The sequence below is a fragment of the Colletotrichum fioriniae genome (genome assembly GCF_027942845.1).
Source record: "Colletotrichum fioriniae strain IMI 355084 chromosome Unknown scaffold_14, whole genome shotgun sequence".
In the NCBI taxonomy this organism is placed as follows: domain Eukaryota; kingdom Fungi; phylum Ascomycota; class Sordariomycetes; order Glomerellales; family Glomerellaceae; genus Colletotrichum; species Colletotrichum fioriniae.
In genome coordinates this window covers 395578-411188 of record NW_027076850.1, presented here as the reverse complement: position 1 = coordinate 411188, position 15611 = coordinate 395578, and the positions used below count along the sequence as shown (strand labels likewise).

At 56.7% G+C, this 15611-nt stretch overlaps 6 protein-coding genes across 6 annotated transcripts; 3 read left to right on the top strand and 3 right to left on the bottom strand.

Moving 5' to 3' along the window:
• Nucleotides 1–1475: 1475 nt before the first annotated feature.
• N0V96_010296 (uncharacterized protein) lies at nt 1476–3520 on the top strand (the record flags this gene model as incomplete). The annotated part of the gene is made up of 3 exons (XM_053194652.2): nt 1476–1685; nt 1743–3435; nt 3489–3520. The coding sequence occupies 3 exons, from the start codon at nt 1476–1478 to the stop codon at nt 3518–3520; spliced, it is 1935 nt and encodes a 644-aa protein (XP_053047821.2).
• Nucleotides 3521–4287: 767 nt separating this feature from the next.
• Nucleotides 4288–5182, bottom strand: TIF11 (Translation initiation factor 1A; the record flags this gene model as incomplete). The annotated part of the gene is made up of 3 exons (XM_053194651.1): nt 4288–4673; nt 4817–4895; nt 5162–5182. 3 exons carry the CDS (start codon nt 5180–5182, stop codon nt 4288–4290), a joined length of 486 nt encoding a protein of 161 aa, XP_053047820.1.
• An 873-nt stretch (nt 5183–6055) lies between these two features.
• On the top strand, nt 6056–7069 carry N0V96_010294 (uncharacterized protein; the record flags this gene model as incomplete). Its single annotated transcript, XM_053194650.2, has 1 exon — nt 6056–7069. The coding sequence occupies one exon, from the start codon at nt 6056–6058 to the stop codon at nt 7067–7069; it is 1014 nt and encodes a 337-aa protein (XP_053047819.2).
• A 1018-nt stretch (nt 7070–8087) lies between these two features.
• On the top strand, nt 8088–9429 carry N0V96_010293 (uncharacterized protein; the record flags this gene model as incomplete). Its single annotated transcript, XM_053194649.1, has 2 exons — nt 8088–8159; nt 8323–9429. 2 exons carry the CDS (start codon nt 8088–8090, stop codon nt 9427–9429), a joined length of 1179 nt encoding a protein of 392 aa, XP_053047818.1.
• Nucleotides 9430–9742: 313 nt separating this feature from the next.
• On the bottom strand, nt 9743–10627 carry N0V96_010292 (uncharacterized protein; the record flags this gene model as incomplete). Its single annotated transcript, XM_053194648.2, has 1 exon — nt 9743–10627. The coding sequence occupies one exon, from the start codon at nt 10625–10627 to the stop codon at nt 9743–9745; it is 885 nt and encodes a 294-aa protein (XP_053047817.1).
• Nucleotides 10628–11737: 1110 nt separating this feature from the next.
• N0V96_010291 (uncharacterized protein) lies at nt 11738–15229 on the bottom strand (the record flags this gene model as incomplete). Its single annotated transcript, XM_053194647.2, has 1 exon — nt 11738–15229. The coding sequence occupies one exon, from the start codon at nt 15227–15229 to the stop codon at nt 11738–11740; it is 3492 nt and encodes a 1163-aa protein (XP_053047816.1).
• Nucleotides 15230–15611: the final 382 nt, after the last annotated feature.

Below are 15611 nucleotides of genomic sequence, written 5' to 3'. Positions count from 1 at the left end.
TTAATACTGCCAATGAGGTCATGAATCAAATCCAACATAACCTGACACCTTTGATTTGGCCTGGGTTCCCTTGGCCATCAAAAATCGCGCTGTTGTAAACACTTTGAAACGCTGCGTGCAATGCCTCCTTGCTGTACAAATCTACAGTGTATTTATGCTGGATCAGAGGGTGTATTCCACTTTGGAGATCTAACAGAGATCGTCAGCATGCCTCCATTCCTGTGCTAACCCTTGCCCGTTGCCGGCGCCTTCGGGAAGCAACGATGCTACCTTAAGCCTTAAAGTAGGTAGGTACCTTACGCTGTACGTTGCGCGTCCCACAATGACGACAGACTTCCTCTGCGTTCCACGTGGCGGTGCAAACACAATGTGGCTGGTGCCTGTGTTTTATACGCGGGAAGGACAACCCGACAGCGAGAGACCGGGGCCTGAGCAAATGACCAGCCGCCCGAGCAGCGCCCGAGAGAGGGAAACATCCCAGCCAAAGTCCACTGAAACGAACGACTCAGCCACCAGCCCGCCGTGGCCCAGGGCCGGTTACGAGTTCCGTCCAGCCCACCTCACTCGCCAACCTCCGCTGGGCTGCGTAAGTAGGTACTGCGTAGGCCCAGTCTTACCAGTGTCTTTGGGCGGTCACTCTGTCCCGAAGTGAGTCCAACAATCGTACGCCATTTTATCTCCCATTCAGTCAGGTCAGGTCCCAGGTTTGCCGATTATCCATCTCATTCGCAAACTGCACGCACGCACACCACATCATCTCACATACAACCACCCGGACCTCATCCTCACCCTCACCCGGCACAACCTTTCTCCTCCCTTCAGCCTTTCCGCAAGCCCAATTACATGGTATTTCAGGGTTCCCCCGTTGAGTGATGCGAGTCCACATTTCATGAAACGCCCCCGGACCCGGAAGCTCTGGCATCTTTGACCACAAGCTTATCACTCTCCCACGCAGCTTGCTTTTTGTCGGACGCAGAGTGGCTGCCTCACATACCGCATTGCATAGCGAAGCATCGTCCCGATACTAGCTGTGCCTTACCTGCTGTATACCATACAGTGTACCTTGCTGTCTCCAATACCGACAAGCGACGGCACTTGGTTGACTTGTCTCGGGGTCCTTGTCGTCCTTGCTACCTCACCTTACCTGCCTACTGAAAGCGATCAACCCACGAAGCGCCATCCCGAAAGAGGAGGTGTCTGTTTGCCCAGCCCATTCACCAACTCCTAAGCGCCACTTTCCATCGCCTACACACGCGTACAACCCAAACAACCACGACCAAAGGTGGCTGTTGCCTCCGCTGCCGCGGCTCCTGCAAGCACACGACCCATACAACCACTCCACCTCGTCCCAATTCCAATTCTACCCTGATTCAACTACATACGAACAACGACACCTCACCCAACCGATCCCACCGAGACATCCTCCTCCCTCTCCTCCGACGACCCCTCCTCCTCTTCCCGCCGCCGCCGCCACCATGCCGTCGATTTTGAGCGACGATGACAAGGAGACGGTCAAGCGCTTCGTCCCAAAGCAGACCAACAAGATCCAAGCCGTAGCCGTTGCCAGGCTGTATGTTGCTTACCCCAACCCCGCGAGATGGACAAATACGGGAATTCAGGGTGCCATCGTCCTGTCAAACGATCTCGTCGGCAACACGTACTGGCTCAAGATGGTGGACATTTCAGTGAGTGATTGATTGCGCCCTCGGCGCCTCATGCAATTTTGGCTGACATGTTCATAGCCTGAAAACCGCGGTGTCATCTGGGACCAGGAAATATTCGACACGTGGAGCTACAATCAAGATCGCACCTATTTCCACAGCTTTGAGATTGAAGAATGCCTCGCCGGCCTCTCCTTCACCGACGAGAAGGAAGCCAAGCAATTCAAGAAGAAAATGGACGATAGAGAAAAGAACGCAAGCAGAGCTACGAGATCGACACCATTCGGAGGAGCCTCCCAGGCTGCCGCACATAAACATGGTCTTCTCGGAGGTCTCTTCGGCAGCCGACATGCTGCAGCGCCTACCCCTCCCGACTCCCCGCGGTCGAACCTGCCACATGGCCGTATGCCTTCTCTGAATGGCGGCCACAAATCTTCAGAATTTGCTGTTCTTGATGCCTTCGACCCTCAGTGGCGGGAGAATTTCGGTCAAGATCTCCGAGATAAGGGACTGACGGATGAGTTCATCAAGGAGAACCAAGAATTCATTGTCGAATTCTTGAAGGAGGAGCAAGAGAAGCTAATGGCTGGCGCTCGGAGTCATGCTCCTCCTCCCCCTCCTCCGCCAGCACCGCATTCAAATGGCCTCGAATTAAGAAACGGAAGAGCGCCTCCTCCACCGCCTCCAGGAGGAAGTCATTCAGACGGCCCACGCTTACCTCCACCTCCGCCCGCACCAAGACGCGGCGCTGCGCCTGTACCGCCGCCTGCTAGGAGATCTGGAAAAGCAGATGCGCCTGCTGTCAACAGAGAACCGACACCCCCGAGCGAGCCTCCGGCGCCAGAAGCATCAAGGAGTCGATTCGCAGTACCGCCACCTCTACCAGATGCCGGTAAACTCGCACATGCTTTGGGAGGTTCAGTCAACGCCATTCGTGGTGGGCCAGCAAACCCTGGACCACCTCCTCCGCCGCGACCACCCAAAACACCAATGCAAGAGGAAGAAAGGCCTGCTGGACACAAATTCGGTGTGCCGCCCGCGTTTTCCGGGGCTAGGCAGGGCCCGCCACCTCCGAGTCGAGGACCTGTCCCGCCGCCGCCGCCCCCACGTTCGGATGGCCCGCCACTTCCTCCGAAAGCTCCGGCGTCAGAGGCACCACCGTTGCCGCCCCCGTCTTCACGACCGGTGCCACCGCCACCCGCGCTGGGCAGTCCGCCGCTGCCTCCTCCCCCACCGCCGTTGCCATCATCGAGTGCTCCTCCGCCGCCGCCTCTGCCCACCTCACCGCCACCTCTCCCAACATCGAATGCTCCTCCGCCTCCGCCATTGCCGTCATCCAATGCTCCTCCAGCACCTCCTCTGCCTCCGTTAAACAATGCGCCGCCTGCGCCTCCTCCGCCCCCTCCCGGAGCAGGAGCACCTCCCCCGCCGCCGCCACCTCCGCCACCGGGAGGCCTGGGTGGACCTCCCCCACCACCCCCTATGCCCAACCGAGACTCTGGGTACTCCTCTGGCGTTCCCGTTCCTCAACCGGATTCTTCGCGCTCGGCTGTCTTGGGAGATATTCAGAAGGCTGGTGGTATCAGGGCTCTGAAGAAGGTGGACCGGAGTCAGATCCGCGACAGAAGCAATGCCACAGTTGGTGGCGGTAGTGACAGTGGTCCCCATGGAAGCGGCCTGCCTCCAGCCGGTGTAGCACCTGGTGGTGGCGGTGACATGGCCAACGCTCTGGCCGCTGCCCTCCAGAAGAGAAAGGAGAAAGTTAGCAGAAGTGGTAAGTAAAGCCCAGCACGTCTTGATATTGTACCGATGCTGATACGTTACTAGATGATGAGAGAAGCGACAACGACGACTGGTAAGCGATGCTCTAGTCGGGTTCGAGGGATGTGTATGAAGGACAGCCTTCGAGTCATCGGACCGGTACCGCAAGTTGTGGCCTAGGCTTCTCAGGCGGTTGGAAGCAGTATTACATCGTCGTATTCGATTCTTGGCTATCCGAAGCGACAGCTGCACAATTAGGGATTTGGCGGGCGGGTACGGTCAAAAAGCATCACAGTTCTTTGGTTGGTCAACCCCAGGGTGCTAGAAAGATGCCTAGCATATCCGCATCTGGAGTACGGCAGTTGGGTAGAAATAGGACCATCTTGCTTTTGTAGCAAAGCCCGCTGACCGCATGTAAGAAATTGGAACAAAAACAAAATTCAAATGCATTGCGCAGACTCCTCGTTCTGGTGACATGTCACGTCGTAAAGAAATTGGCAAGCGTGATGTGATGAACATTTGGTACGCGGCGCAAGCCACTGACCAAAATGGATTTAATTACTCAAGCGCAAGTAAGGAGGTAAGATCTATCGTTCTGATGATTTGACAAGCCATGACGTCTCTCCCACCATGGCCCGTCCAACGCACCACCCTTGACACCTTGACTGTCGCGGAACCCTACAGCCGATGACACAATATTCAACGGCCGTGTGGTTTGAGAGAGAAGACAGCGTTCCCACCTCTCGCCATCTAGCGGCAGAGGAAAAATGGGTTTAAAATGAGAAGTGGGAAGGTTTCGGGGTTCTAGACACTCTGGCAGCATTTTGTTGTGAGTGTTTGAAGACGAGAGGCGACATTTGTGCGTTTAAATGTCATCAATGTCAACCTCCTTCTTGCCAGCACCACCAGCGGCGCCCTCGTCCTCGCTCTCCTCCGAGTCGCGGTCGTCGTCAAACTCAAAGTTGCAGTCGCCGTCGCCGTCGGCGCCGTAGGTATCCGTCTCGTTGATCTTGGCGGACTCTGGCAGCTCGCCGTAGGCCTTGAGGGAGCGGGCCTCGTCGGCCGTGTACTTGAGGATGACGTCGCCCTTGTCGTCTTGGTACTCGCGCAGGGAGAGGAGGATGATGTCGCCCTGGTTGATCCAGACCTTTTTGCGGAGCTTGCCGCGGATGTTGGCGAGGCGCTTGACGCCGTCGAAGCACTGAGCTTCGAGGCGGCCGTTGCCGAGCATCTTTACGACTTGGGCGTATTCTGTGGGAGGAGGAGAGGTGGGAGGTTAGTTACGAATGCGCTTGTGTTTGGTGATATGAAGAGACTATGGTATGAAGTGGCGGTGGAAACGCGTCTGATGGTTTTTTTTTTCTTTCCGGGTTGGGAATAAGTGGTGAACTAACCTTGGCCATCCTCCTTGAAGGTGAGCTCACGCTTCTCGTGGTCAGACTCGTTCTTTCCACGTCTGCGGTTCTTTCCTCCCTGTTTTGGTTGTTAGTCTTCATGATCGGCCATCTTCTTTCCTCATCTCCAGTGGCATCATCAACAACAACATCATCATCATCGTCAATGTGCGTCGTGTGTATGTCGAACAATAGCATGGAGGGGGCAGGGGTTGTTGGCGGGGCGCGCAACTAAGCAGGGGAGGGGTGGTTTTGTCGCCGAGAGGAAATTGTCTTTTTTTTCTTCTTTTCGTCTCTTCCTCCTTTGCGGACTTGACAACATGGAAATGGGGGGTAACAACTTACTTTTCCCTTGTTCTTGGGCATCTTGACTACTCGTGAGAATTCCGGTTCTCAGCGGTATAGGTAGGATGTGAAGGGGGGTGGGTTGGTTGGAAGGGGGAGAGAGAGCGAGATGTCGAGAGGAAGTGCGAAAGTGGGCGGTGGGCTTTATTGTGTGCGTTTGGAAAGGCGCCCCCCCGGAACAAAAAATGGTGGTGCTTTTTTGGGCTTTGGGCTCTGAGAGTCGAGTGTGGCTGAGGTGTGGTGGGTTGCTTTTTTGTGCAGGTGCGTGTGCAGGGCAGTGAAGTGAGCTAATGAAAGTTGGAACAGGGGGTCCTGTCGCTGGGGATCTGGAGGCTGCTCTCTGCTAGTGTTCGGGTGTCTGCGGTGTGAGCCCAGGTGGGTTCCTTTCAAGTGGGAAGGGGCGAATGATGTTGAAACGGACTGGCTCGGTTTTTTTCTCACTCTCTCCTGCAGTGCAGATGAGTCAAGTGGGGTGGCATCTTTTTGTGAGTTGGTCACCGTCACCAAATGGAGAAAGGTGTGTTGTGGCTCTCATTCACTTGAGCGTCACGGTGTGTCATTCACCAATCTCCATCGGCCCATTGAATTCCATTCCATTTGCATGAGCCACAGCCGATGTGCCATTTGTGGCACCAGTGATCCACTTCAGAATGGTCTAAGCTTTCCTCGACTTACCTAAGCCATTTTGGGAGAGCTTCGCCTGCATCACTTCTTCGACAGTCGGAGCTTGCCTACAAATTGCAGATCGCCAATTCGCGCCTCGTTACCTGTTGGAATCTAGAGAGCAGCCTCTATGAGATCGATCTGACCTATTGGTTATGTCATTCAATACCATCGGCGGAGCTTACGTGGAGTTATGAACACCCGAACGCCACCCCCGGCGACGACCATGCGATGATGCCGATACAACTTCAACATGTCACCAGCACGATGCGAAGACTGCCTCTTGGTACACCCATGGCGACACAGGCTGCTTGGTTCTCTACCTCCGGACGACGACTCGGTGTTTCCGCAATGAAGCCAAGATGGACAGAAGAAAGGCGTCGTCAAGAAAGAGAAAACAAGGATTATTGGGCAGAAGAACGTCACAGACAGCGCGAGGAGAAGTTGGAGAAGATCAAACGGAGGCTTCGTGGCGAAGACTTGAAGGCCTCCCAGGCAGACGCTTCGAAACTCCCGTCAGCGCGACAAACCAAGCCGCCCCCACACCCGGTTAACTTCAAGAAGCTATCGGAGGAACATCGCTTCAAAAGAATATTCCTCGACCTGGACATTGGGCTGGCCGCCTTGGACTACCGAACCGTTCATCTCCCCGGCGAATTGGACAAATTGTTCGAGCAGTTGAAGATACAAATCTCTCCGCGGCATGTCATGAGAAATTGGGACAGGGAGTATTTTGTTGAGACGATGAACGAGCATCCCTACACGGTTCTTTACAGGCACAAGTACGAGCAGATGAAGGAGACCACGCCGCTCTGGGTTTGGCTGTACGGTGTCACCCAGAACGGCGGCCCGGTCGTTGTGAATACCGCCAGGAGGACCATGAGGCGCGAGCTTCACGCAGCCCTGGAAGCCAGAGGCTACGATCCCGAGGGGCGTCTTCTCAGGCCCAAGAGGAACCGCACGGGGAAGGGCACTTCCTTAGAGGGCAACTTGATGGGCACGATAGCCCTCACCGCCAGGCTCCCCGCGGACGTGGTGAAGAGGCTACCCCGGACCGATCTACGGGCGGCGATGGACGTGGCCGTGGACCGTCTTATTGAACTCAAGGACGCGGAGCAGAACCCGGAGCGATGGCAACGTGGGTACGACGAGAAACTGGAGGAGAGAGCACGCAATCAGATTGAGCGGGAAGACGAAGAGAAGCGTCGTAAAGAGGAGGCGAAAGTAGAAAAGAAGCGGCGGTAGTATGGATGGCTTGGAGAGGAGTTCCAGAAGGAGGAGGTGCGGCGGGAGGGAAGACAGAAACTGGAGGAAGAACGATCGCGAATCAATGAGGAGGAGAAGCTCAGGTGGAAGGAGCGGAGGCTCAAGGCAACCGAGGAGAAGCGCCGGATCGAAGCAGAAAGGCCCCTGAATTCGGGCCAGCTCTGGGTATGAGAAGGATTTTTGTAATTGGAGAATGAGGGCTGTTGAGAGACGGCGACGGAAACCTTCATGGTGACAGCCTCGGCTGGAGTTTGTGTACTATAATTCTACAAATGATACCCCCAAATAGAAGCAATGAATATTCTCACAGATGGGGAAACGTGCCTTTGTTGCCGTGTTACTGATATCTCACGGGAAGTTGGCGGCTGTCTTTACATCACATAACACGACTTAGGAGAAAGAGATGATGCCAATGGGGATTTTAGACACTATTGCTAGAGTCCAAGCACATAGATGAGAAGTTACAACGGTTCGCAAAACGTCCATCATAATATCTCGTGAACAATAAGACAAAATCAATATGCTATTAATATTAAAGACTTGCGTTAGGACTGAGAACTGCGGAGAAGCACGGGGCAGGTACGTACCCAGCCACCTCAACTCCTTACTGCCCCGTCTCCGGTGTAAAGGGCAGGTTGCAGAGTTGTTGGCGACGAATCACATCGCTAGCGCAGAGCTGCCAGCCGAGACGTCTGGAGCTGCCAACCTGGTAATTAACTGTGACTGGCGTTTGTACCTCTCTCGATCCAGCATATGTGTCTCGCATACACAAGCATCGCTGGCAACAATCTCCTGCTCACCCACCTGGCCACCTCCATACCGAACTCTATCGCCCTTGGAACCGAGACAAAAGGCCTAAGGAATCGGCGACTGACCCTGCGCGATTGATCCCACCTTGCTCCCTTGGCCGGAGACGGGAATCACCAACAACCTTGCAATTACGTACCACGCTTCGAAAACCGGGAGGAAGCCTCAACACCAGCAGTCACAGTTCACGATGCTCGTCTCATTGACCGTCGGCAAGGTCGACGCCGGCGTCACGGTGCTTCTGACGCCGGATAAGCGTTTGGTACGTTATGCCCAATGCACTCTGCAATCTTGGCGGCGGTTTTCGAGGGAAGGCCGTATGGACCAAAGGCCTGGCGCCCTTTCCCCCGCCCTGGCTTCCATATCCGCTCATCAATGTCATCATCGCCTACTCATGAGATCTTATACTGATTCCAAGCTCCCAGATCGAGTTCCCGTCTATCCTACTCCCTCCCAACATCTCCTCCGGCAGCATCGTCGACATCACAGTCGCCCGCAACCTAGGCTCAGAGGCCAAGACCGAACATGCCTTCCGCGAGCTCCAGGACCGCATCTACTCGTCCTTTGGCGCCAGCTCGCCCACGACACCCGTCCTGCGCTGCCGCAACGCGACCCAGACCTCTGTCGTCCTCGAATGGGACCCCATCGAGCTCGCCACCGCCGATATCCTCTCCCTCTCCCTCCACCGTAACGGCCAAAAGGCTGGCAACATCCCCCGGCCTCTGCAGATGCACAGCACAAAGATTAGCGGTCTTGCTGTTGACACAGACTACACCTTCCACCTCGTCCTCCGCACCACCGCCGGCACCCTCAGCTCCGAAAAGGTCACCGTGCGCACCCACAAGATGACGGACCTCAGCGGCATCACCATTACCACGGGCATCATGCCCCCTGCCACCAGGGAGGCGCTGTCCGCGGCGGTCGACCGTATCGGTGCCAAGATTGTCGACAGCGTCCGCATCGACACGACACACTTTGTTACCACCGAGGGCCGCGGCCTGGCGTGGGAGAAGGCTGTCGAGACCAACATTCCCGTCGTGCGCCCCGAGTGGGTTGAGGCCTGCGAGAAGAACGGACGCATCCTGGGCGTGACAAAGTTCTACCTCGACGCCCTCAGACCCGGACCCTCGAGCGACGAACTCCAACAGACGCCTCAGCCGCAGCAGACACCACCGACGCAGAAGGAGCTGCCGACACCCCCGGCCGCCAGCACGCCGGAAGGTAACGGGGACGCGGCGGCCGCCGCGTCGTCGTCCGCCAAGTCGCCCGAGGTCGAGAACCCCCTCAGCAAGGCGGAGGAAGAGTCGGCTTCCGGCGACGAGGAGAAAGAAGCGGAACAGAAGCGGATCGTGGACCAAGAGGAGCAAAAGGTGCGGCTGGAGGACAAGGATGAGCAGAACCTCGCGCACCGGCCAAAGGAAGAGTCGGACGACGACAGCGAGGACGGCAAGGGAGACGAGGACAATCCGACAAAGGGGGAGAAGCCGGGCGTCTCTCCTGACGGGGCATCTTTCCAGGATGTAGCCTTGTGAGGCGGGGATCATGTTTGTGGTAGTGGTTGAGGGGTGAGGCGATTGGGGGTGGTTCGAAGAATGTTCTTTCACAGCACGGAGTTACCCAGAGATGTTGTCGTGTCTCGTGTACAACTAGCCGTTTCTTCACGACATTTATAGAATCAGTTATCATGGAATGATGACGATGCTAAATCTGCTTCTGTGTCCCTTTGATATCTCGAATGATTCCCTCACTCCCATTATGGAAGGTTCCTTTCGACTCATCTACGCCAACCAGCATCTATACCCCTCCTTCTTTTGATACAGATATCGTTCATACCACCCCCCTTCTTCACGGCAAAATCTCCTTACCCGCCCAGTCCCAAAACCTACCCCTCCCCTCGATCCCAACCTCCTCCGTCAGGACCTTACACATCCTCTCTACGGCATACTCGGGCTCAAACAGTTTCCCCTCGGGCACGGTATCCCAAAACCCTTGCGAGAGCCCCGTCTTGACGGTACCCGGATGATACGCAACGGCCATGGCCCTCTCGCCGCTCCGCGCCGCCAGCCACAGATCGAGCGACTTGGCAAGCGAGGTGACGCCGGCTTTGGAGGCGCGATAGCTGTACCACCCGCCCTTGCGGTTATCCGCCGTGGAGCCCACGCGCGCGGACATGGCGGCCCAGACGGCGTGAGCTGGGGGCAGGCCTCTTGCTTCATCGTCATTTGGGGACGTCGAAAACTTGACAGACTTTTTGGGGAGAAACGGGGAGAAGTGCTTCATGAGCATCATCTGCCCCAGGGTATTCACCCGGAACGTTTCCAGGGCGTCGTCGTAGTCTATCTGCGCGGGGCTCTTTTCCGGGTGCAGGATCCCCGGGGTAGCGAGCGCGAGGCGGAGGTGGTGGGTGGAGGACGGGAAGAGGGCGGCGGCTTCGGCGGCGGCGGCGGCGATGGTGGATTCTGAGGTGACGTCGAGGTTGATTACTTTGAGGCGGGAGGCGAGGTCTTCTGTTTCTTTTGCGGCTGGGGAGGAGTGTGATTGCTTGTTTTCAGAGGAGGAGGAGGAAGATGATGATGATAGGGAGGAGAGGATGGATTGCTTTACGGCGGTGGTGTCGGGGGAGCGGCATGTTGCGAGGATCGGGGCGGTGGTTGTGCGGAGGAGGTGACGGGTTAGGTGGGCGCCGATGCCGCGGGAGGCTGGGGCGACGAGGATCCATGGGCGGGACATTTTTTTGTGAGTTGAGGGTATCGTTGTGTTTTGGGGCTTGGTGTTGTGAGGGGGGGAGATTCGTAGTTGGTGGATGTGTTTTGTGTATAGCTTCAGTTGAGTGAGAGTGCTGGATGTATCTCGTGTAAGACACGATGGATATGAATGACTGTCTCAAGTTTGTAATTGACAGACACTACGCGATGGGAACTACAAATGACAAAACTTGGTTAAGTTAGGCACCTTGAGTAGATAGTTAGCTGCATGTCATCCAAGACAAACCAAAGAGATCCAGCTTCAGCCTTGAATTGAGTTTCCCAGCTCCACAAAGAATCTAGGTCAAAGACATCATGACTTTTGTAGCTCTAATACCGTGTAAACTAAATGAGGAGAAACGCTAGCTCCCCAAAAAATAATTGAAGATCAACCCCTTCCGGAAACGAGCTACTGCAAGGGTCCCGCACCCCATTAGACGACGACGTCATTGGTTGGAGACTTTTTGACGACGCCCCGAAAGATCTTGGGAGCTTTCGACCTCCATCTTCATCGATCTACATGGCATATGGTAGATCATAGGTATGTTGGGCGTTCTTCATCGGCGAGGCTGACTTGGAAAGTAATGTTTTCATGTCATCACAGCGCACTTTTTTCTTCATGGAATGATTAAGGAACCAGGTAATTTGAGAAAGCAAAAAAGGTATCTTTTTTGGAGTCTCATCGCGTCTTGCATCAGCAGCGCAGATGTATCCAATGCTCATGATATGGGCGTGAAATAAAAAAGGAAAAGAAAGAAGAAGAAGAAGAAAACACTGAACTGAAAATAGCCGTGAGCTCTGGGTATACTCACTTCACATCATCCCTCATCTTGAGATCCTGATCCTGAGAATCCTCGTCCACAAACTTCCATGAGAAAACACCAAATACCACACCACATGCTATCCAGACAAAGGAAAATGGTCATCAGATACCTTGGCTAGGTTGAGAAAAATACATGCCAGCCAATTCCCACGTCCGAGCCAAAGAAAAAGGGGTTCATCAATGTGACGAGAGAGAAAAAGGAGAAAGTAGAAAATGTGAAAATAGGGGGGGGAAAAGTAGAATATGAGGTCCAACATCAATCTCCTGCACCCCTTAAGTCATACTATAGTAATACTCTGTATCCGGCAAAGGCGTCTCCGCCCTCGGATCCGTCCGCGCCGCCTCAAGACTCACCCGCGAAGCAACCTGCAGCTCCCGAATCAGTGGCTCCATGGCGTCCAGACCCCCGCGCGTGATGAGCGGCTGCATCATCACCGCCTGGTGCCTACTTCCTCGGACCGCCCTGCCGCCGCCGCCGATGCTGACGCTGGTGCGGGGGGTGATATCGTGCGAGGTGGACGGGCGCCTCTGCCGGGGGTGGATGAGGTTGACAAAGTCCCCGTCAAAGTCGTCAAAGTCTCCGGCGCGTCCAACACCACTTCCTCGGATGTGGGACTCCTCGGACTGCCGCTGCCGCTGTGATGTCCGGGTGGTAGTGGCGGTGGTGCTCGTGGTATTCCCGCGAATACGGCCCGTCCTCCGCACGCGGACCTCGTGTCTCGCGTCGCGGCTGATGTGCTGCTCTTCGTAGACGTAGTCGTCTCCTCCTTCGTCGCCGAGACCGACACCGACGCCGCCGCCGCAGAGGGGCCAGTCGGGGAGTGTGGCCCCCCGCGGTCCGGCGGGGCCGAAGAGGGGCGACCCGGGGAGGCTGCGCAGGTCGCTCATGCAGCGTTCGAGGCGCTCGATGAAGAGCATCTGGTTCCGCTCCTGCTGGTGCATGCGCAGCTCGAGACGCTCCTGGTTGCGGAGCATCTCGTGCGCGAGGTTGTTCACCTGGACGCTGCGGAGGTTGGCGTAGTGGTTGCGGAGTTCGCGGGCCGACATGGTGAGCAGGTTGAGGGGGTCCCGGTCTGCTACGGCTCCTGCTCCTGCCACTGCGGTTTCTTCTCCTTCTTGTGAGCGGAGGCTTTTCGGGCGCAAGGTTGCTATTTCGTCTGCGTCGCCGGCGTTGTCGTCGTCTGACGTAGTCGTCGTTTCCTGTCTTTTACTGCCGGAAAAGTTGATTTGTCCCTCGGCCCTGGCGGTGTTGAAGAGCACGGGGTTGGTGTTGCCCGCGGTGTGTGGGCGAGCAACGTGCGTCGGAGCTTGTCCCTGCGGCTGGCTGGTCGCAAAGGGCGGGTGCGAGACCTCGATGACCGTTACCGGCGAGTTGAGGGTCGACGCAGACCACCTCTCGTCGACTGGAAGCGAGGGGACGACCTCGGCGACGGGCATAATGGCGCTCAGTCGAGGGCCGCACCCGGGTTTGGGGAAGGCCGCGATGCTGCCCGCGATGGACTGGTTGTCGTCCGCGGCATCAATCTTGACCTTGTCATCGGACGGCGCGAAGCTGAAGCGGTTCGAGCACAGCCGATCCGCGTCGGCTTGTGAAAGAGTGCCCGAGTCGGCACGCGTCATGCGAGCTGGTCGCGGGGCTGCGTGGTCATCATCCATCTCCACTGCTTGGGCGACGACGCTCGCGTCGGACGGCGCGAAGCTTCCTATGCGGTCCAAGAGTGGTACCGAGCTCGCCCAGCTGGCGCGGTGAAGACTCCCCCACCGACGAGGCGGCTCGGAGCTGAGCGTGCTGTCTCTCACGTCCCCGTTCCCAAACGTGTTGGCGGCGGTGTCCATCGTGTCCGTCGAGGTCCGGTGATCGGCGGCCGTGATGTCACCCAGAAACGGTGTCTTTTCCCAGTCGATTGTGGGCGTCCCCAGTGCGGTTTCCCAGCCGGGCGTCAGCTCCTCTTGCGCCGTCTCCCATCCTGGGGTCTCCGTCGCGGTATCTTGCGTGGCCTGCCAGTCTGATATCTTCGTTGAAGTGCCGTTCTTGTTGTGTTTTGTCGCCTTCTTGTGAGACTTGGCCATGTGTGCCAAGTTCGTGGCGGATAACTTTGTTTGCGGTAGGTGGTCCTTGGACCCAAATGTGCCATCTCGAGAAGGGAGGCGCAGAGAGCTGATGACCGTTTCGCAGGTCCTGGGCCTCGGCGTCACCTCGCCGTCCTCGTCTTGGGGCCCTTGTCTCGTGAGAGCTCGCAGCGCATCCATGTCTCTTTGCTTAAGAGACTTGACACGGTCCCTGCGACTTTGCCGCGAAGCAGCAGTTCGCGTGGAGGGATTCCGAGAAGCTAGAGACTCTCCCACGAGAGTGGTCTGCGCTGTATCGCTGCTTCCCGGCCGGACAGAAAAGGACTGCCGAGATGGTAGCACCGGCATGTCAGATTGCTTGATAGATGCCATTGAGTATGCCTTTGCAGACCGTGCGCTCGATATGACCGGCTCCGACAACTCTGTTGTTGCGATGCTTGGACTGATGGAATGTGCTTCAGAAAAGGCTCCTGGACTCAGCTGAGGGCCGTCGGACAGTACACTCTGGCGCTGGGAACCGCCACCTAGGATGCCATCGATCGACCTCTGATTATCGAGGACCGCATCCGCTTGCGGTCTCACAATTCTGATGCTCGACCTTCTCGGCGGCAGCACGATATTCTCAGGTCGCCTTGGTGTTGTTCTTGCTCTGGGTCTCTTCGTGTTTGGGATCTGGGCAATGGATCTCTCGTCCCTAGGGAACCCGCACTCCTTGTCGAGACTGCTGTAAGAGCTCTTGGCCGCGTGGACGGGCTCGGCCGGGAGCTCGGCGTACTGAGGCGGCGGAGGAGGCAGTCGGTCGCGCCTAGTCTTTGACATTGAAGAGCGCCCACGCAAGCTACCCGGAGGTGTCGTGTAAGGCGTCCTGGGCGGGCTCATGGGGTTGGGATTGATCTTGGGCCATATCGACACCGAGCCCTTGCATCCCCTCTTGGTGCTCATCGTGTCGAGCGTCGAGATGGATCCCTTCTCGCTGACGGTCTTGAGAACAGTGACCGTACGCTCACTAGCATAAGGTCTGACGCCGTTCCTGGTTTCCTCGTCGCTGTTCCTGACCGGGGGGGTCGGGGGTAATGGTGGCGTGGCATTGAAGATGGCGAGGGCCCAGTCAGAGTCCGGTCCTACGTGGCAGTACTCCAACGGGATTGAAATTGCAATATGCGAGTTACCGCTGCTCGTCTTGGACGCGACGGCAGAGTTTGGGAGTCCTGCGGTCCGGGGCCGGCGGACGGGCGACTCTGACCTGGCCCGCGTGCGCGGCCGGCGCAACTTCTTGAGCAGTCCCCATCTCTCACGCTGTTGCTCCTGGGATTCGGTGACGACGGTGGTGGCGGCGTCGTCTTCAAAGAGTGATTGTTGCGAGGGAAATTCTGGCGGCGGCGAGGTAGTCCGGAGGAAGTCGATGAGGTCCGCCATGCCTCCCCCTCTGTCACAGTTCTCCCTGGCGCTCGCGCGCACCGCGCCCCATTCCGAGTCGCAATCTGCCGTATCGATCCTGCCGAGGGCTTGCGTGAAGAGGTCGTTGGACGACCGTGCCGTGCGAGGGTGGAATCCGCGTTCGCTGCCGCTGTCGAAGCTGTCAAACGTGCCGCGGCGACCCCGGCCGAGTGCGAGGTCGAGCCGTGGTGGACCTGTATTCGAGGAGACGACCATGACTTCGCCACGTCTGTTGGCTGGATTCTCTGAAAAGACCATCTCTTTATTCCTCGGTGGGAAGCTTCAACTGTGTAATATGTTGCCTCGAGACCGCATGCCCGAAAGCTATTCCCCCCAAGAGGCCGGTAAGAAAAAGGGTTCCAGATGCGCAATATGATTTCGAGAGAGAGTCGCACAATAATGGGGTGTGTCTTCGACTAAGTAAGTCGCCTGCGGCGCAGCAAACAGATCTGGCTAAGACGGGCCGCTTGGCGACACACGTCGAATAGGTGGAGTGATGGTCACGCAAAAGACGAGGTGAGATCGAAGTAGGTACTGAGCTTTGCTGTTTGCGTCTATGAGTGACGTTTACTCATCAACCTCTGAAAGGCAACGAATGAGGTTTGGTAAGAGAGCAAAAAGGTTTGGGAAAGGTAGGAAA